The sequence below is a fragment of the Arachis duranensis genome, chromosome 5 (genome assembly GCF_000817695.3).
Source record: "Arachis duranensis cultivar V14167 chromosome 5, aradu.V14167.gnm2.J7QH, whole genome shotgun sequence".
Classification (NCBI taxonomy): domain Eukaryota; kingdom Viridiplantae; phylum Streptophyta; class Magnoliopsida; order Fabales; family Fabaceae; genus Arachis; species Arachis duranensis.
The window spans coordinates 32,976,504-32,999,539 of NC_029776.3; the positions used below are offsets into that span (position 1 = coordinate 32,976,504).

At 38.0% G+C, this 23,036-nt stretch overlaps 1 protein-coding gene across 1 annotated transcript; it reads left to right on the top strand.

The window, feature by feature from the left end:
• The first annotated feature begins 18,596 nt into the window (after positions 1 to 18,596).
• LOC107489115 (protein MAIN-LIKE 1-like) lies at positions 18,597 to 19,256 on the top strand. The gene has a single exon (XM_016109882.1). The coding sequence runs from the start codon at positions 18,597 to 18,599 to the stop codon at positions 19,254 to 19,256; it is 660 nt and encodes a 219-aa protein (XP_015965368.1).
• The last annotated feature ends 3,780 nt before the right edge of the window (positions 19,257 to 23,036 follow it).

Below are 23,036 nucleotides of genomic sequence, written 5' to 3' on the forward strand. Positions count from 1 at the left end.
CTCGACTCATCTAAACCACTATCCATCAACCTCAAATCATCACCGTCATCACCATTTCTCATCTCAAATATCTTTCAACAACATCTACTCATGCAGCAGAGAAATCTGCTACGTCAGGGATATAGGCCCTGCACACTTTCCTTCCATATCCATCAGCTCATACTAGCCATCATTGGTTCTTAATTCCATTCCAAACTCATTAGTTCAACATCTTCTCAATTCATTACCAACAATCACCAAGTTCACTACCCTTCCTTCTCTCTCAACCAAACTTATCTCCAAAATGCCAGAAACCTAAGCCTTCGTTTGCTAACTTTTCAAAATAAACATCAAATAAAACCCTTAGCTTATTTTCCATATTCCCAAACTCAAATAGAGCCCAAAGGCCTTAAATGGTGTTATAGAAGCTTACAACTTTATTGGGAAGGTGAAATAGTTGAAAACAAAGTTTAAATTTATGAAACAGGGCGTGTGCGTCCGCACAGGGGTGTGCGTACGCACAGGTACAAAATTTTATAAGGTATGTGCGCTCGCACAAGGTGTGCTAGCGCCCCCAACAGACTGGCCTTCCCAACTTGTGTGTGCGCACAGGTCTGGGCGTACGGACAGGTTGCAATTTCTCCTTGATGCGTGCACGCACAAGCGGTGCTACCGCTGCAAGCAGAATGCCTGCCTCTGCGTGTGCATACGCACAAGTCTGTGCGTCTGCACAGATCATGATTTTCACAGAGTTATGCATTCGCACAAGGCTGTGCGTCTGCAGATATCAGAAAATCTTGAAATTCTGCAACCTTGCAGAATTTCAGTTTTTCAACACCAACTTTGAATGATCATAACTTTCTCTACAAAATTCCAAATTTTACAAACTGTATATCAAATCGAAGGGTTTTCAATAATATTTAATTCTAATTCAAATTCAACAAATTTTGAAAATCGAGGCAAGAGTTATGATCCGTCAAAGTTCACCAAAAATCTATTTTTATACAAAATCTCAAAAACTCAATCTTAACCAAAACTCAATCCAATATCAATTCAATCACATATCAACCATACCAAAACATCCCAAAATTCATACAAACACTACTTCAACAATCCCTTAATACCATTCAACAACTCAAAAATCCAATCTAATATCACATCACATTCCCTTAATACCACCATTCAAATTTTCAACATTAATCAATGCTACAAATACAAATTCCTTTATTCTATTATCATCATCCAATCCATTCAAATCATCAAACTACCTCACTCACTTAATTTTAACATGAACCACAATAACCAATAATCAAAATAATCATCAACGTCCAAAACAATCATAAACACTACTCATAATCATCATCAACCATCAACAACATCAACAATCGCACAAATCTTCGTAAAACTCCCATCCTTCAATAATAATCATCAAATAACGTCAATATTAGCATTCATTATCAACATGCACTCTCATCAACATCAACTCACATCATAATATTTCATTAACACCAATAATTTCCAACAATCCTCATTAACCACAATATTCAATATCAATCATCAATTAACATCAATCTCACTTCAACATATACAATTTCTTCAATCCCCATCAACATGCATACACCACAATATTAATTCAAACAACCATAAATCTAATTCAATCCTATCCTATGACCACTAGCCTAAGTGTCCATGAACATTACATATTACATAAAGAAAATCGAAATCATACATTGACCGATTCTCAAAACATCCCAAACATCAAAACGAAGCCACCAAGCTCGATCCAAAGCCTCAACCAACTCCAACAAATACCAAAACTCAATCTAACATCACATATATATACCAAATCAAAATCTAAGATACACAAAATAACTAAACACAAGGGTTTAGTAGAACCTTACCTTATCCAATGAGATTAGGAGTAAAATCTAACATTTAACCGCTACTAGAGATCACCTAAACAACCAAAATCACAAAACTTGCTCAAAAACCAAACATGAAAATGCACAGAACTTAGGGCACAAAACTGGGAGTGGAGACATGAGATCTTACCAGATTTTCTTAGATAAAAACATAGAACTTGATGAGATCTTCACGTGGCCACAAACGGCTCATCAATCGGAGGTCTGTAGCTCAAGTTATGGCTCCCGGATGATGGAGGTGAATAGTGCTCCCATGGTTTCTCTTCTCTCTTCTCTCATAACCGAGCTCTCTCTCTCTCTTTAATGAAAAATGAGCTGAAAGCTCATTAAAGGAGGTATATATAAGTGGGACTTGGGCCGAACTTGGGCCCGATCCAACCCATTAGCGGTTTTTGTCTGTTTGGCCCACTTTGGGCCAAAACCTTTAAAATTAGTGTCCGGTCTTCGATTCTAAATTATTTTTATCCTTTCAAAACAACAACTTAATTTTCTAAATATTATTTTCCAAAATATGCAGTACTGGACAGACCAGAGCCGGTACTGCCGACTTAAGCGGCAGTACGCATTTTTACAAAAACCCTTCGAAAGAAATATATTTTCCAACTCAGAAAAATTCACTGAAATCAAATTTTACATTTTTATTTTCAAATTAAAACCTCTAAATTTTGAATCTATTCCGGGCACTAAATCATTTTATTAAAACGGTTTTGCATGAAGACGCGGGTTCTTACACCCGACATACAAGAGGATCAACTTTGGGAGCTTAAAGCTTGTGAAGAACTTCATCAAGGCTTGGTGAATTCACTTGGAAATGTTGTAGCTTATTGGAAATCCAAGCGTTGGTGGAAGTTTCAATATGAGTTCAAGCACAAGCCACCATGACAAGAAGCTCACCAAATGTCCAACTTAAGGACTTTAACTAAAAGTGCTAGGTGGGAGACACCCCACCATGATAAATTCTTCATATTTTATCTTTTATTTATATTGGTAATAAGTTGAATCTTTAATTTTAGTTGGGTTTATTTGGTTTAAGTTACGGTTTCACCTGTTTAATAATATTTGCCATTAATTTGATAGCTTGTTGGTTCAAAAAAAAAATGTGTGTCCCACACGTGCGCATGGCCGACGCACATGCGTCATATTGAATGCTGCAACCTCTGGTACAAAAAATCAGAGAGTTGCGTTGGAACCATGTGGGTGGGGTGCTAGGCACACAACCCAACCCATGCGTGCGCCTCACTGACGCGTACGCGTCATTTTTATTTTTGGCCTTCCACGCGTGGGCCTGAGCGACGCGCACGCGTTGTACCTAAATGTTGCCCCAGTACAAATTCCAGAGAGTTGCACGACAAGTGTGCCAAAAGTGTGCATTTAGCACAATTTCGCCCCACGCGTACGCATCACCTTCCTTTCTCTCCCTTCACGCATTCACGTCGATGACGTGTACGCGTCGATGCCTGTTTTGTCTCATCCATGCTCACGCGTGAGTGACACCTATGCGTCGATTTAAATGAGATAATCTCTGTCGTGAGGAGCTCTAGCCTCATTCGCGTGCCTTTTCACTCTTTTCTTCCTCTAACGTCTCTTTGCCCTTCTCCTCTCTAAAACCTCCATAACTACCACTATCAACCTCCATCAACCACCACCTCTTGCACTAGTCCGGCGACCCCGAACCGCCGCCGACCACCTCTCTCTTCCCTTCTCTCTTCTCTTCTTTCTTCTTTTCTCTGTCTCCCTTCTCGGCCGTTTCACCTTCTCCGCCTCCACCAAGCACCGCTGCGGCCACACCCTTGGCGCCAGCGTCTTCTCTGACCACCACCGCTACTCTTCCATCTCCGCTTCTCACCACCTCAACTGCATTTCGCTCAGCTGCCCTGATTCGGAGAACCTGCTCCTTGAGCTCAGTGCCTCGGTTCTGCTGTCACAACCGCCATCAGTAGCCGCCATCTCTGGGTCGGCACTGCTTTTCTCTCCCTTTCAGTTTCCATTTCTGCTTCCAAAACCCTTCTAGATTTCCCCTATTTTTTCCTTTCTGTATTTTGTTTATATTCTATTTAAGTAGTATAGTTCGCTTTGTTTAATTTCTGTATAATTAGATTAGTTAGAAATACATGTTTAGTTTATTCTAGGTGGTTAGGTAGTTTTAAGATTTTGGTTAGTGGATTTAGGTATGATTTTTGCTACTAATGCTGTCTAGAATGGCTGATTTTCATTTGCTTTGTTGAGTGATAATGATGTTGATATTCTGTGATATTTTACATGTTGCTGTTGTTGCTAATTTTGGGTGCTACTGTTGTTTGATGCTATTCTACTTAATAATGCCAATTTATAGGAGTTTATTGTGTTTAGCTCTTGTTTAAATCTATCCTAAGTTCATATGGATTGAAATAGCTGCTCATGTTTGAATATGCACCTTAGTTCATATGAAATTATGGTTACTGATTTTGTCTGAATTGTTTTGAATTCATATGGGCTGAGTTTTGCTGCTTGTTTATATCCGGAAATGTCCAATTTACTGCCAAGATGCTGCCGAAATTTTCAAAAATTTTTATGCTATTAAGTTGCAAATTATGAATTGAATTTGGTGCTCCTTTACCTTGGTACATTTTGTTATGGCCAAGTTCAATTCATGATTCATTCGGTCAGCATTTTCGCATTTCTTTTGGTTCCCTTTCATGTGTATTTGTGATTGACAGAATCAAGGAAATATTTGACAGATTTCTGTGTCAAATAGGACCTTAATTAACTAAGTCAATGCAAATCTCTTTTGTAATTTCAATCTTTCAAGTTTAAGTCAAAACCTTTTCAGCTTCTTAGTTCAAGTTCAATTCCACCTTTTTTGACCAATGAAGCTAATTCTGTAATTTTGCCATTTGACTTGAACTTGTATCCTTTTAATTGAGGTTCTTATGTTTGTAATAATTGGTGCTTTCTACTGGTGTAAACCTTTTAAAATAAAAAAATTGTTTTCAACCCTTTTTTGGTTACACCAATTGCATATTTCAATTCTTTTACACCAATCTTTACAAATTTAGTGACCAACCTCATTGATGATGATCTCACCCCTTTTTACGTTTATAGTGCATAACATATTTCATCATCAATGACTTGCATCGTCTTCATGAATGTGAGCATGCTTGTTTTGAAAATTTTTTTTGATCCTGTTTTTGGTTAAGTTCAATAATTATCATGCCATTGATTTTTAACCCACTTTTCTAACTTTAATTGACTTTCTAACTTTTCTTTTAGTTTTTCAAACTAACCCTTTTATATTCTTTCGGGCATGATAATTGTTGTTTCTTAACAAACAAGCATCTTTACTATCATTGCATGAATTCTTGGATTGTGTTTCTGATTGATATCTGAATTCTATTTTTCTTGCATTCCAAGAATTTATTTCTTTGGCTCACTTCATGAATGTACCTTAATACCCTTCTGTTTCCTATTTTCTGTTTGTTGTTTATATACTTGCTTCCCATTCCTCTGCTTTGCTTAATATTCTGTATTCTGTAATTTATATTTTTCAGGATGTCCGACAGAGGTAAAGGGAAAGCTAAGGCCACCTCCAGCAAAAGGAAGAGGTCGCGGCCATCTACTGAGCCAACGATCTCTAGTCTATCTGAGAAGCGTCTTTCTGAGAAGGAGAAGGTAGATCAAGCCACGCCTCCTACCAACTCAGAGAAGTTTACCAATCTATATTGTGAGCTCCGATTTCTGCACTTTGAGCAGCGAAAGCTCATTCTGGAGAAGAAGCTAGTTATCTCCTCCGATCTGAGGCAGTATATTCAGCGCTGGATTGAGGAGAGGGGCTGGGCCTTCCTAGACAGAGTGAGAGTGAATGAGTCCTGGGTCCGAGAGTTCTATTACATTTTCTTCAGAGCGACCCATGACTCAGTTCACCTCAGAGATAGGCAGGTCATGGTCATAGAGGTGGATATTGAGGAGATCCTCTACTGTCAGCCTAAAATTAGTGATAAGGATGCTTTCCACAAGGCTGAGGAGGAGTTGCACAGCATGACCTTTGATTATGATGCACTACATAGTGTGGTTACCCAGCCTAATGCCCCTTGGGAGATGGGTTCCTCTAAAGTGAATCCCAAGGGCATGAAGTTTAATTATCTGACGAAGGAGGCTAAGGTGTGGCAGCAGATCCTGTCCCATTATGTCATGCCTAGCACTCAATTCACCGAGATTCCGATTGATATGCTTGTCCTAATCTGGTGCGTCCTTGAGGGGAATGAGCTGTACCTTCCCCGACTCATCAGACGATTCATGTGGCGGGCCCATATCAGGGGCAACCTTCCATTTCCGTGTTTAGTCACGTAGCTTGCTCACCGGGCTGGAGTATCTTGGCTATCAGAAGATGAGTCACCACCAGCAGTCCACAGCAAGGAGAAAGTCATTCTGTGGAGGACTTGGGTTGGTGACCGACCAGTAGCCCAGCGTAGAGACCGAGCTACCATAGTAGCAGTATCTAAGCCAGCTTCTTCTTCAGTATCAGGAGGACCCTCAATAGCACCAGCTGCATCCACTAGGCCAACACCATCATCATCATCCCAGCCGACCTACCGTCTTGTGAAGCGCTTCTTCGAGCGCATGGACCAGATAGAACGTCGCAACAAGTGACGTTATCAGCAACTGAGACGGATGATAACAGCATTGGGCATCGACATTTCCTCCAAGCCCGATACTCCTTCCGACCAGTCTGAGGCGGAGGAGGAGGCTCAGCAGGCAGAGACCCCTACACAGACTCAGGCTCCTATTGACCAGTAGACTTCTATGGAGTCAGAGCCACAGCCAGAGCCGTAGCCTCAGCCAGTTGCAGACATTGACCCTCTCACCCAGCTTGAGTTGTAGCATCGGAGATGATGCTATCATTTAAGTGTGGGGAGGTCGCCGTAATCGGCAGAGTTATATTTTGGTGAAGCATTCCAGACACTTTTGCTTTTATTTTTGTTTAATTTTCAGTATTTGCATTTTTACTTTATTGCACTTTTGGATTCTTGTATAGATTAGTTGTTTTGAGTACTTTTTAGTTTTTTGCATGTTACACTTTTGCTTGTATATTCCTTAAATTTCTATTTTGCACTTTCTAGTTTGATAGTATATATATATACACAGTATTTTAGTTTAATAGTTGTGATTAGAAAAATGCACATAATTGAGCTTAGTTTATCCCGTTGCGTATGAGAAATTAATTTGGTTGAAAATAGGATTAAATTAGGAATTTTTAACTTTTCAAAATCACATCATATTATTTAGTATATATATAATATAATAAATGTTGGTCAATTTGAAAAATTTTCAAGGAATGTTTCTTTTTCTAAAAAGGGCATTAGGATTCACATTAATTTGAGTTAAAATTTTTTTCAAACTTGCATGATGTATATATATATAGTTTGGAATATAGTTTTTGAGCTAAAAACACACAACCTGTGAGTTTTTTAGCCTAATTATATGGTTACATTATTTAACCACGATTTTGATTCTTGTGTGTTTTCTTCTCTATGATTGCAATCTTTGAGTTGTTCCATTCTACGTGTCCATTATTTAGTGTATATTCATGCAATTATGTGATTGAGGCCATCATTTGATTATAGCTCACTTATCCCAAATAGCCTACCATTTCATTTACCTTTGTTTGCCACTTTGAGCCTTTTTAACCCCTTTTGTTCTTTATATTACCGCATCACTAGTCTTAAGCGGCAAAACAATTAATTGTCCTATTTGAATCGTTGGTTAGCTTAAGATAGTGAGTGTGTGTCAACTAAGTGTGAGGAAATATGAGAACTTTGGTTAATGAGAATGTGTTTTATTTTTATTCACAAATATTGAGAATTTGGGTGTATACTCGTGTGAAATAATAGAAACCATATACATTGATATATTATGCTTTCATATATATAAAAAAAAGAAAAAAGAGAAAGAGAAATAGATAAATAGGGGACAAAATTACCCTAATGTTAAGTTCAATAAAAAGATCAATGCATATGTGATGGAATTGGAATTGATACATGAGTGTGTGAAAATATGCAAAAGTGAGATTTTGGGTGGCTAAACTTGATTTTAGAATTGTATAGAGTGTCTGTATATGTTAAGTGAGAACTTAGGTTAGTCAAAGATTCAAATGATAGATCACTTGGCCATACATATATCGTCACCCTTACTTTAGCCCCATTACAACCTTGAAAAGCCCCATGATATTTGCATTTGTACACTAAATATTTGTTGATTAGTTAGATGAAGAACAAAGTTTTAGAAAGCATGATTAGAAGAGATTCGAGTGAATTAACCCTAAACACTTGAGCGATTAGAGTACATATACATATCCGGTGAGGGTTCAATTGCTCAATTCCATATGTCCGTTTTTGATCATTGCTTATCTTGCAAGTTGTGAACTCTTTTGAATAACTCAATTCAATTGTGAATGTGTTTTGATATGATTGATTTATCCCTTGATTGTGCATATATGGTTAGACACATGTAGAGCTTGCATTTAGATAGGTTGTATTGCATAAGTCCTACCATTTTTTCTTCACTCTTTTGGTTCTCTTGAGCTTAGCATAAGGACATGCTAATGTTTAAGTGTAGGGAGATTTGATAAGCCACTATTTTATGGTTTATTTTGTACTGAATTGAGTAGATTTTGTTAACTATTCTCACACTTATTCATGTAAATTGCATGTTTTTAAGCTTCCTTCCTAATTTTGTGCTATAATTGAAAACATGCTTCTTAGGCCTCGTAATTTTTAACCCTCTCTTATTACCATTTGATGCTGTGATATGTTTGTTAAGTGTTTTTAAGATTTATAGGATAGGAATGGCTTAGAGGATGGAAATGAAGCATGCAAAAGTGGAAGGAGCACAAGAAATTGGGAATTTCAGAAACTGATAGCGACGCGTACGCATGAACGACGCGTACGCGTGACCGGTGCAGTAGGCAAGTGACGCGTATGCGTGGATGACGTGTACGTGTGACCAGGAAATCATTCAATGATGAGTACATGTGGCTGATGGGTACGCGTGACAAGCGTCACATGCCTCTGTTACGAGAAAATGCTGGGGACGATTTCTGGGCTACTTTTGACCCTCAGGCCCGAAAACTTAGACAAAAGGCTGCAGAGTGGGATGAATCGAGGGATCGATCATTCACTTTTCATTCATTCATAATTATTAGGTTTAGATGTAGGTTTCTAGAGAGAGAGGCTATCTCTTCTCTCTAGGTTTTAGGGTTTAGTCTTGTTCCTTCTCAAATTCAAATTTCTACCTTCCTTTAATTTAGTTTTCTTCTATTTTTATTTGTTCTAGTACTTTAGTTTATCTACTTCTCTTGTTGATTTCTTTATGTTGCCAACTTAGTTTATGAATTCTTCTTGTTTTCTTTAATCCATATTAATGTAATTTATGTTTTCATATTTATGATTGCTTTCTTTAATTTGTGGTTATTGTTTCCTCTTGCAATTGTTAGTCTTAGATTTTGCTATGTCTTGTTAGTTTTCTATGTTTTTATTTTATGCTTTCCAAGTGTTTGATAAAATGCTTGGTTGAGTTTTAAATTAGATTTTTATGTTCTTAACTTGGATTGATCAATCAGAGACTCTTGAGTTATCAAAATTCTTTTGTTGATTGGTGATTGAAAATTGCTAGTTGGCTTAGGCTTCACTAAATCTAGTCTTTGATTAGGATTTGTGAAGTTAAGTTGATTTTGCTCACTTGACCTTTTTTTTTCACTGTTAGAGGTTGACTAAGTGAAAGCAAAAGGCAATTACTATCACAATTGATGATGATGATAATGAGGATAGGAATTCCAATTCTTAATCCTCACTAAGACCTTTCTTAGTTATTAGTTTATTTTCTTGTCATTTTATTTTCTTGTTCCTTATTTCAAAAACCCCAAAAATATACTTTTTCATAACCAATAATAAACTACACTTCCCTGTAATTTCTTGAAAGACGACCCAAGGTTTGAATACTTCGGTTAATTTTATTGGGTTTGTATTTGTGGCAAACAATCTAAACGTTGATTGAGGTTTAATTGTCGGTTTAGAACTATACATGCAACGTGATATTTTTGTAAAAATTTTTACCGACATTTTTCCTCTGTCACTACCATTCACAGCAATCATCGTGAAGCTCGCCAATGTTAAAATATCAGTCTCAAGCTACCAAGCCGAACTATAGGAGCACAAGTGAACAGCGTCAGTAGCTCTAACGAGCTCCCAACACTTGCCCACCTGGACCCAAAAGTCGAGTTCTTTGAACGGCCTACACCAATAGAATACTTAGAAAAAATATATTTCAATAATAACCCAAACAAATTTACTTATATAGTTACAACCCTCAGCTCGGAGGAAAAAATTTAATTCCAACAATATTTGCAACAACATGTCGATCTATTTGCATGGACACCCGTTGACATGTCCGTGATTGATCCTTCGGTCATTACCCACAGGCTGGCGCTAGATCCGTCTGTCCGACCTATAGCTCAGAAGAAACGCAATCTCGGAGTCGAAAAGAAATAGGCATCCTTGGAGGAGACTAAAAAATTAATAAGTGCTGGGTTCATCAACGAAATTCAGTTCACAACATGGCTAGCAAATATGGTCATGGTAAAAAAAATACAATGATAAATCGCGCATGTGTGTTGATTACACAGATCTCAACAAAGCATGCCCAAAAGACGCTTATCCCTTACCCTCTATTGATTGTTTAGTAGATAACGCTTCAGGTTATAAAACCTTGAGTTTCATGGATAACCAGATTTTGATGCACCCCTCTGACCAAAACAAAACTGCATTCATAACTAAATTTGGAAATTACTGTTATAAGTTTATGCCTTTTGGACTTAAGAATGCAGGTGCCACATATCAACATCTCATGGATAAAGTATTTGTACACCAGATCAGCAGAAACCTGGAAGTCTATGTTGATGACATGGTCGCAAAAACAAAGCTCAGCAATGATTATCTCAATGACCTTTTGGAAATCTTCAATCAAATAAGACGATATAACATGAGGCTAAACCCAGAAAAGTGCACTTTTGGAGTGCAGGAAGGCAAATTCCTTGGATCCTTGCTTACAAACCGTGGAATAGAAGCTAATCCTGAGAAATGCCGAGCCGTATTAGACATGACAACTCCACAGACAATCAAAGAAGTCCAGCGTCTAACAGGGAGACTTGCTGCCTTATCTAGATTTTTACCATGTTTAGCATCTAAATCTTTCTGCTTTTTTCAAACATTAAAAAAGAAAAACAATTTTACTTGGATTGAAGAATGTGAAAAATCTTTTTCAAGTATAAAAACCATCCTTTCAAAACCTCTGATTTTACAAAAGCCTCTTAAAGGGGAAGAGCTTTTCTTATATTTATCTGTTACTGACTGGGCAATAAGTTCTGTTCTTGTCACAAAGAGACAAAAAATGCAACAACCAATTTACTTTATCAGTAAGTCTTTGCAGAACGCCGAGCTTTGCTATCCAAAAATTGCGAAATTAGCTCTAGCCTTGATCTTCTCAGCTCGGCGTCTTTGGCCATATTTTCAGAGTCATACCATCCACATTAGAACTGATCAACCTTTGAAACAGGTATTACACAAACCAGAGCTGGATGGCCGACTTATAAAATGGTCAGTTGAGCTCTCTGAATTTGACATCATATACCAGAGCAGAGGGCCAATCAAATCCTAACATCTTGTATACGTTATAGATGAATTTACTGCTCTAAGTTCGAAGGACCACTCAACAGAATGGACCCTTTATGTGGATAGGACCTCTAATCCCCAAAGGTGTGGTGCTGGAGTTCTACTTGAAGACATCAACAATTTTGTCTTAGAATAATCTTTTCACCTTTCATTCAAAGCAAGCAACAACAAAACTGAATACGAAGCACTGATTGTCGGCCTAAAACTAGCAACCGAATTAAACATCTCCGAACTCAAGGATGAAGATTGGTGGACTCCTTATATAGAGTACATTATGTTCGGAATTATCCCACATGGCACTGACAATGTTCAGAAATTCCGGTGTCAAGCGTCCTTCTTTACCATATACAACAACTCTTTATATAGGCGAGGTTTCTCTCGACCTTTTGTTAAAGTGCCTTTCCAGGACCAAGGCAAAGCTTGCACTCGCCAAAGCATACGAGGGCATCTGTGGAACACACATTGGAGCTCGGAGATTATCTTCCAAAATACTCCAAGCAGGTTTTTTCTGGCCAACACTGTCACGAGATTGCATCGAAAAAGTCAAAAGTGGCAAATTGCCAAAAGCACGGTTCGATCACACACTTACCAACCGAAGTTCTCCACAACTCAAAAGTATGTTAGCCATTCAACCAATTGGGGCTCGATATACTTGGCCCCTTCCCTTTAACACCTGGACAGGTAAAGTTTCTGATAGTTGCAATTTATTACTTTTCAAAATGGATAGAGACTTAACCCTTAGCAAAAATAACACCGCAACAAATGATTTTCTTTGTTTGGAAAAATATTATTTGTCGCTTTGGCATACTTCGGCACATTATCACTGATAATGGTCGCCAATTTGCAGATATCAAATTTACCTTTTTTTTTTTTTTACAGAATTTGAAAATCAAACAACACTTTTCTTCGGTAGAACATCCACAAACAAACGGATTAGCAGAAGTTACAAACAAAGTCATTTTACATGCCTTACGAAAGAAGCTCGACAACGCTAAGGGGCTATGGGCCAAATTAGTCCCATAAGTAATATGGGGATACAATATCACTGTGCATTCAACAATGAAAGAAACACCATTTCATTTAGTATATGGCTCGGAAGCAATGATAGCCATGGAGATATCCAGTCATCTCTCCGAGCCTAATATACTGATCATATTACAGAGGACATTTCTCGGCAAAAAGAGCTTGATACCATCGAAGAAATTTGATCATTAGCAGAATTCAATCACCGAGCTATGCAGCAATATATAGCTCGGTGGTACAATAAAAGACTTCAACCGAGAACATTTCAAGTTAATGACCTGGTATTGAGAAAAACTGAAAAAGCCAGAAGGCCTTCAGCCCATGGAAAATTAGAGACAAACTGGGAGGGCCCGTTCCGAATTATAGAGGTAGTTGGCAATGGGGCTTATCATTTACAATCACTTGATGGTAATACTTTACCAAGTACATGGAATATCTTATCCTTAAAGCTATATTACAGTTAAAATCTAGGGCCAGGCAAGTATTCTTTTTCCTACTCACAAGATTTTTTCCGAAAAGGGTTTTACTTGGAGAGGTTTTAATGAGGCTTACCTACCTGCACCTTTGTAATAAAGGTTTATCAAAGCCCTATTTCTGATTTATTATCTGTATACATCTATCAGTTCAAACGTCAAACTAAATATTCTATTAATCAACTTACTTATAGATTGGCAAAGTGCCTCTACAGAAATCGGCAAAACAACTATCAAACACACCGAGCAATTAAACAAAGATGGTATCAAACAAAGCATATGGAAATACAAAACATCTTCTATCAATCTACAACTATCTGATTGCCAAAATCAAACTTAAGATCAGAATAATCTCAAAAACAAAAAGGTATACTTTGAAGTATCTAGCCATCATGATACGAAAATAAATTATTAGTAAAAACAACAAACTTACACAGTACCAATGTTCTGAAAAACTAACATTAAACAAAATACAGTAAAAAAACTACTCGGCATCATTTTCATCCTCGTCCTTGGCAGCCCCTTCATCATCAACTAAACCTCCGTCACGAACAATCTTGCCCGGATCCATTTGTGAGAAATCTTTATCAGGAGCTAAAAACTTGGCCTGAATCACTGCTCTCTCAAAACCCTCTGCAAATGCATCTAAGATCTCTACTTGATGATTTTTCTCAGCCTCCTTCAATTTCACTATCACTTCAATAATTTCATTCTGCAAATGAGAAACTTCAGTTTCTTTTTTCTTTACAGATTCAACCTCATTCTCATACTTACGTTGGATTAACCTCAACTCTTCCTCTTTCTCTGCCAAATTTTTTCTCATTTATGTCAACAGACGCTCCTTCACAGACACGTCCTGTTTCAAATTGGTTATTTCTTTAACTTTTTCGAGCACTTTCTTGTGCTTCAATTCCCTAGTACGGCCAATACTAGCCAACCAAAGCCCTAAAACCTGCAAAGGTATATAGAAAACATTAAAAACAAAATATAAACATTTACCACAAATCATAAGGTTATGAAGTCAAACCTGTAAGAACTGATCCATAGCAACATCACCGACCACATCAACCAAACTAACATCGATCGATGATCTAAGCATTTCATCGGCGACGACCATATAAGAAAATTTCTTATCCCATACAAATGAGATTTTCTCATTTTCAGAAAAGCCATACAGTTTGTGTTAATTATCAACAAACGCATTAAGCTCTTCTAAGGGAATTCCTTTTTCATTCAAATCATCAGAAAATATCAAGATCCACAACATCCAACTTTTTCTTTTTGAAGATAACTTTCCTCCTACCAGGTTTGGGTTGGCTATCCTTACCTTTATTGTCCCCTTTAACAGGGTTTGACAACGAACCTCTTTCTCCAGATTTTTGGTCTTCAGATGAGATCTTAGGGTTGCTGTTGACACTTCAGCAAAACAAATCAAGATAAACACAAATAATCATTATAGCAAACTCAGCGAGATACTCCAACACAGGATCTTTATCTTCTTCCCAAGAAAGCAACTCAAACACAGACATCGATCAATTATTTCAACTAAGAAGTCAATAATACATTCATTCCTCAAATCTATCTCTTCCAGACCAAAAGCATGCTGTGGCTCGTAGCACCAGTACAAAGGAAACTTCTCACCGAGGTTCTCATTCAGGTAAAAGGGAAAATTCTCTTTAACAGACTTTACTTTTAAAACTATTTCTTTAAAATTTGTAAAAGAGGATTTATACAGTTTAAATATTCTAAACCCAGGAGTACTGTTGAGGTTAACCCAGACTCCTCTCCACACGGCCTTGGCTTGGAACAAAGAAAAAAACATTTTCAATGAAGGTTTTATCTCGAGATATTCCATTAAAATTTCAAAGCACCTCAAGAACGCCCAACCATTTGGGTGCAATTGAGAAGGTGAGCAATTTAACAGTTTCAAAACTTTGCATTCGAAATTAGTGAAAGGAAGCTTCACATGAAGTTCTTTCAACACACAACTGTACATGTAAAAGAACTCGAAATCATCTCTTCTATGAAATACCCGCTCAGACCTAACACAAGAAAGCAACTCCACTTGCACACCAGAACCTTCTCTCACCATCCTTTTCACATCAATCTGAGCCACACTATCACTATCCACAAACAAAGACCATCGAATCTTTACATCATCGTCAACCTAGTCATATGACTCACCATCATGTATTTTTTTTCTTTCGCTTTTTCTTTATCCATTATTTTCAAACAAACAGACAACGCAAATAGAAGAAACACAGAGAAAACAGAAGAAAAGAGTTCATGAAACTAACCTTTCTTACTTATCTCTTCAAATACCTTGTTTTTCCCCAAGATCTCACCAAAAGGACCTAACCTTACCTTAACTCTCAGGATTCCAAAGCAGACATAAACTTCAATTAATTTAACTGCTTGAGATCCCCCAAAACCGCTTCCCACTACCCAAAACCAACCGGCTACCAATGCCTTGGTAACCGCAATAATCATTTACTCTATTAAGTGATGAGACATTTATTGTTCTAGCAATTATTTCACTCAGAATCACTTTTTTCTTTTTTCAAAATTTTGTTTTAATAAAAAATGTTGAACTAGTGGCTCCCTAGCTATAACAATACTGAGTTATACCTGCTTATTCAAAGGTCAACTTACTTCATTAAAACAACGACTAGGTCGAGCTTGGGGGTATGATATGGGCGTTATAGATCGGCCTATGCGGGCATTATAGATCGACCTAAATGGTATAACTCGACAATCTACGTTATAAAACCGGTAACCGATAAAATGATTATCAAGATAAAAAATGTCTCCATCTGAAATTACTCTCCATAAAGAAGGAGAACTTTCAAAATGTAATCATCAAATACTTCACCTTATAAAAAGGGAAGGTAAGACGCTTTTCAGTAATTAATCATACATTGAGTACATAATACTGACTTAAGTATCGGAGTACCTTTTGTAGGTACACTCCCTTTTTTGTTCTCTCCACAACGTGATATACCTCTCAGACGAAGAGCTCGAACCTCTAAGCTCTTAGCTCGGCGTCAAGAACAATAGCTCGGTGCTACCTGCCAGGAGCCGAGTTATAGCCATGTTATAATTCACTCAAGAACACAATTGGTTCAATGAAAAAATATTTGGTTATATTTTACGAGAAATGCAGCGCATAACGGCGCGGGGATAATATTTTGCGGCAGTTTCTAGCAACTACTAGTATAACCGCAACAAATCAGTTATTTTGTGTCGGTTAGTTTAGCATATTTAACTGCGAAACAAATTAACATATTTATTTTAATATCAATAAAATATTTCAATAATTAGCCAAAAAACAAAAAAATATAGTTTTAGTTTAATTTTGCAGGCAAGGCCAATAAATAGGAACAAATTAACTTTTTCAACCACACTTTTTACTAATTTTACAATATAAATATCAATAAAATTTTTTTATAAATTTAAATAAAATTATCAAAATCAATAAAAATAAAAATAAAAATAAAAATTTAAAATTTATATTTTAATTCAAATTTTAAAAATTTACATTATATAAATTTATGAATTTAAAATAGAATGCTTAATGTTGTCTTAAAATTTTTTCAAATTGATCCTATAATTCATTAGTGTCCAATAAACTATTACCAAAACTTTTGATAATGAGAAAATTAATTTAAAAAGTATAATTCTCTAACAGACGCTAAAATTTAGATTTTTGAAATTTAGATGTAATAGATAATCATAATAAAGAGACCGATCAAATTTATACAATATTTGATTTGGAAAATAAAGAAAACATTATATCAATCAAAATATCAAATCATCATGTAAGTTGTGAAATAAATAATAAATAAATATTTTGATTGATTTTTTTGTTACTTCAGACTTAGAAAATCCGAGCAGGGTTGTACGCGTTATTCATTTTTTCCATGTCAAGAGTCTCAATAATGATTTCTTAAATGCCAATAAATAACTAAAATAATAATTATTAATTAATTTTAAAATTTTGTTAATAATTTAATTTTCATTCGTAAGTGTGTTAAAAACAATTTTTTTAGAATTTAAATTAAAATATAAAATTTAGAATTTTATTTATATTAGTTTTAATTTTTTTATATTTTATTTAATTTAAATAAAAATATTTTTTATTGACATTTATGTTTTATATTAATTTTAAACATAAATGTCAATTAACTTAAGAGTAAATAATGTCAGTAAGTTATAAGACTGTTTTTGTTTTTTTTTTTTTGTTGTTATGGAAAGAAATAATGTGTTAAACCATGAAATCGACGTGTTCTAGAAATTGCACTGCTATAGTGTAAGAACTAAAACGCAAGTTGCGTTTTAAATTTGTTTATTTTTTTAATTTTGAAATACACTAAATGTAAGTTACGTTTTGTCATTTCTATTTTTTTTTTATTTTGTTTTAGGCTAAACGCAGGTTGCGTTTTTAAAACTAGAAAATTCAAAATTTTTTTAGGGTAAAAAACAGAAATAAGTCAATGGAGCAAAAAAATTATCTGAATTAGCCAAACTGAAAATTGCTTCACGAATCAGCCAAAGCATATTACTATGTAATTTGAACTAGCTTGGTTCGAACTCCATAAACATATAATTCGAACCTACTTGGTTCGAACTACATGTAGTATAATTCGAACTTGGTTGGTTCGAATTACACTTGTGTTCCACTCCCCTAGTAATTCGAACCGAGTTGGTTCAAATTACTCTCAAATTGCATCAAATAGTAATTCGAACCAGGCTGGTTTGAATTACTAAGTTTTCGGCTATATAAAGAGTTCGAATCACCCTCATTCGAACAACTTCTCCATTCCCATACCCCACCCAAATCCCAGAGAAACGACCCAGATTCCATCCGACAAAGACTCGAATAGAAAACTCTGCCGATGGGAGACTATCCGGCAAGGCTATATCGGTTGGACAGAGTCGCTCATATAGCCGAGGTGATTAACGACGAGGTTAGTGGATAGAACACTTCTTTGCGATCAGTTTATCTGAGTTAGTGGTTTTGCATGTGGTCTTAGTGGCGGGTTATGTTAGTGGTTTATCGTAATGGTATTGCAAGTGGTTTCTTTTAGAGGTTTTGTATGTGGTTTTAGTTAGCGGTTTATATTAGTGGTTTTTTTATAGTTGTTTTGTTGATGGTTTATGTTGGCGGATTACTTTAGGTGGTATTGGAAGAGGTTTATCATGTGGTTTTATGTGCGGTTTATGATAGTGGATTTGCATGTGGTTTTCGTAAATGGAATAGCTTCCGGTTTATGTTAGCGGTTTAAGCATGTGGTTTTGTTGACAGTTCAGTTTAGTAGTTTTTATTAGTGGTTTACTATGTGCCTTTGTAAGCGGTTTGTTATATTGGTTTCATATGTATATTGTGTTATTGGTTTCGATAAGTGGTTTCTGTTATTACTCATTTTTGTTACTGATTTTCTATGTCGATCTACTAATGCGGTCCATGTAATGCCCAGCCACAGAGATGCATCAGGAGCATGCGGCGGCAACAGGGCATGCGACTCGATGAGCGGTATGTGCCGTACTTGCAGATGGCGGGGTTATACCATCTAGCGAGGCTAAACGATAGATGGTTCCGGATAGATGAGCCCCTTCTCAGTGCCTTCGTGGAGCGGTGGCGTCCTGAGATGCACACTTTCCATATGCCCTTCGGAGAGTACATGATCATGCTTCAGGACGTGGCATACCAGTTGGAGTTGGCAGTGGACGGCCATTATGTCAGCGGTTGCCTTACGGGCTTCCATATATATATATATATCGAGGGTGGACGTCCTGCTTGGGTGTGGTTCAAGGAGTTTCTTGGAGTGATTCCTCCTTCGAGCCAGGTTCAGAAGTTCGCAGTAAACTGCAGCTGGTTCCAGAAGACATTTGGAGAGTGCCCCGAGGGAGCCAATGAGGACACCGTGCGACGCTTTGCTCGTGCCTATATCATGATGTTGTTGGGCACTCAGCTGTTTGCCGACAAGTTCGGTAACCACATTCACATCAGATGGCTTCCCTACGTAGCTAGGATTGAGGAGATGGGTTCCTATAGTTGGGGGTCTGCAGCATTGGCATGGTTGTACCGGTGCATGTGCCGAGTGGCGAACCGACATGTGGTGAAGTTAGCGGACCCACTTCAGCTACTTCAGTCCTAGATCTTCTGGCGCTTTCCTAGGTTTAGGCCTGCTGGGTATGATATGTGCAGCTGGCCTTCGGCATCGAGGTAATCTACTGTTCTATTTCAAGTTAAATTAGCTAATGTTGATGTACGCTTGTGCTGTTTTACAATTCTATCATACTTTTATTTAGAAATAACACCCATGTCCGATGCAGGTGGTTAGGTTATAACCCTTCCGTTAGCGAGAAGGGTCCTAGAGTGCAGATGTGGAGACTGCAGATAGACATGTTACAGCCCAGGGATGTGAGTATACTTTCGGTTACTTTTATTTAAATAACTAGACTTTAAGATTTTGTATAAATAGTTTGCTTGACAATTTTGTAACTTTTGTGCAGTTTATCTGGATGTCGTATAGCTCCCCCGAGGTACTGCAGGTTGTGCATCCGGAGGCGTTGGAGCCTCGACACACGGCGCTGTGGCAATCTGTGATGTCACTGATATACTTTGCCGTCATAGAGTGGCATCAGATAGATAGGGTTCTACCACAGTTCGGCGGTGTCCAGCCCCGACCGCGTCCCGCTCTGAACAGCGACTTTCTAATGTCGAAGGACGGGAGAGGCGGTGATCGTTGGTTCCCGTCCGCTTTGCAGCATTGGCATCTTCATTGGGAGAGTCGTGCGGACCACGTCCTCCGGTTCGATGTTGTTGTGGACCCTGGACCGTCACACACATACCTAGATTGGTGGAGTCAGCATGGAAAGAGGTTCTTGTCACTAGAGATGTATTTGGGGGATCCGAGGGGCGTTCCTATTCCTGTGGAGGCATCACAGAGGGGTCCTGGGCTAGTTCCTAACATGGATCGAGTTGACGACGTCCCTGATAGGCGTCGGATAGAGAGGAGAGCTCGAGTCGGGACACGACGGAGCCCGCGTGAGTGGAGGTGGCTAGACCAGGCTATGCAAGAGGCTGATGAGGCAGGTCGGGGTCGTGGTCGAGGACGAGGGCGTGGAGGCAGACGGAGGGCGCCTGTTGCGGGGCACGACGATGGTGATCTTGGTGACGTGGCCGGTGGGGGAGGGGCTGCAGTCGGGGTTGTTAGTCCCTATCATGGTGGGCAGGGTGGAGAGGGGTACGCTATCGGAGATCCCTCTGCCCATGATGAGGCTGGACTTGGGGAGGGGCCGCTCCAAGATTACTTCGTTGGTGTTTCCGGTGACGACCAGACACTTCAATAGAGTACGCCATGGGTGAGTCCGGGCAGTACGTTCTCAGACTTCCTTGCCGGTGTTGGTCTTGATGCGGATTTTGGTGGACCACAGTTCCTCAATGAGATTAGTGCCATCGTGTAGGAGGATGAGGTTGCCCGTGGCCAGAGTCAGACGACGGGGACACAGGGACCGTTAGATGTCGATCTTAATGAGCCTCCCTCCGTGCCTCCTCCTGACTATTTCGCTTTGGGTGGTACCCCAGCTTCGGCACATACTGCTGGGTCACATTTAGTTACCGGGACGTCTTCATCCCGACCGTTACATGTCCAGCCTAGGACGCCTGCACTGGCAGCCCCGCAGGACGAGGAGGATGAGGAGCCCCTTATCTGGAGAGGTCAGAGGACACGAGTACCACGTCGTTGCTTTACGGGGTCGCACCTATTTAGATGATTTGTGTGCCATGTTGTATGTTACCTATCTTCGTCTATGTATTTATCAGTTGATGTATGTATGTGTTACTTATTGCTTTATCGTCTATCATTTACTATGAAAACATCTGTACTTTGCGTTTTGATATTATTTAATTTCCGCATAACGTATTAATTTAAATTGTAGATTTATTTATTGTCGTGTGCATTCAACAGACATTTCGTTTAAAAATCTGGTAACAAAACATTTTCATTACTTAAGATCCCATGCTTAGTAATTCGAACCAGCCTGGTTCGAATTACTATTTGATACAATTTGAGAGTAATTCGAACCAACTCGGTTCGAATTACTAGGGGATTGGAACACAAGTGTAATTCAAACCAACCAAGTTCGAATTATACTACATGTAGTTCGAACCAAGTAGGTTCGAATTATATGTTTATGGAGTTCGAACCAAGCTAGTTCGAATTACATAGTAATGTGCTTTGGCTGATTCATGAAGCAATTTTCAGTTTGGCTGATTCAGGTAATATTTTTGCTCCCTTGGCTTATTTCTTTTTTTTTTGCTCTTTTTTTAAGCCCAAAAACCCAGGTTGCGTTTTGAGTGTCAGAAATTTTTTCTTGGAAGTCCCAAAACGCAGGTTGCATTTTATACACAAAATAATATTTAAATTCACAGCTTTGTCTATAAATATGAAGTCCGATTTCATTCATCTTCATCTTCACTTCTCCTCTTACTCTTTCTTGCATAAAGTCCTTAGTTGTGTGCTTTTTTGGCAGTTAACTGTGTCAAAAAAATAGAGTTAGTTGAGGCTAAAGTTATAGAAGGTGTTGCAAATTTGCGAGTATATTATAACGGTTAGGTTATACCAAACACACATGGAGTGACTTTTGTTTGTGAATGTCCATTGTCATTTGCTATTCCATGTACCATGAGTTTTGTCAAGTTGCAAAATGATCTTTGTAATAACATTCAAAGCCACATTTTGAAAAGGGTGAGCAATCTTTTATACAGAAGTCATGTGCAGGTATTTGGTGGGCTAATACAGTTTTAAATAATTCCCATCACTGATGATTCCAGTATGCAGCAGATGTTGTATATTTATCAACAAACCCGATATCAAGTGCTGATGATAGAGCTGTACGTTGAGTTTGAACAGCAGTCGGGGATGGGTGCGGTCGGCAATAAGGTCAATGTCGATGAGCTCGGGGATATAGATTGGGAAGAAGATAATAATGACAGTGAAGAGAAATTCAAAGCTAAATATGAAGTCGATGACTGATGAGCGGATAATTTGTACGCTTTTTGGCATTGTTTTTAGTATGTTTTTAGTATGATCTAGTTAGTTTTTAGTATATTTTTATTAGTTTTTAGTTAAAATTCACTTTTCTGGACTTTACTATGAGTTTGTGTGTTTTTCTGTGATTTCAGGTATTTTCTGGCTGAAATTGAGGGTCCTGAGCAAAAATCTGATTCAGAGACTGAAAAGGACTGCATATGCTGTTGGATTCTGACCTCCCTGCACTCGAAGTAGATTTTCTGGAGCTACAGAAGCCCAATTGGCGCGCTCTCAACGGCATTGGAAAGTAGACATCCTGGGCTTTCCAGCAATATATGATAGTCCATACTTTGCCCAAGCTTTGATGGCCCAAAATGGCGTTCAAAGTCACCCTCAGGAATCCCAGCGTTAAACGCCGGAACTGGCACCAAAATGGGAGTTAAACGCCCAAACTGGCACCAAAGCTGGCGTTTAACTCCAAGAAGAGTCTCTACAAGAAAATGCTTCATTGCTCAGCCCAAGCACACACCAAGTGGGCCCGGAAGTGAATTTTTATGTCTTTTACTCATCTCTGTACACCCTAGGCTACTAGTTTTCTATAAGTAGGACATTTTACTATTGTATTTTAGATCTTTTGATCACTTTAGATCTCTAGATCATCTTTGGACATCTAGTTCTTAGATCATTGGGAGGCTGGCCATTCGGCCATGCCTAGACCTCATGCTTATGTATTTTCAACGGTGGAGTTTCTACACACCATAGATTAAGGTGTGGAGCTCTGCTGTACCTCGAGTATTAATGCAATTACTATTGTTCTTCTATTCAATTCCGCTTGTTCTTGTTCTAAGATATCACTTGTTCTTCAACTTGATGAATGTGATGATCCGTGACACTCATCAT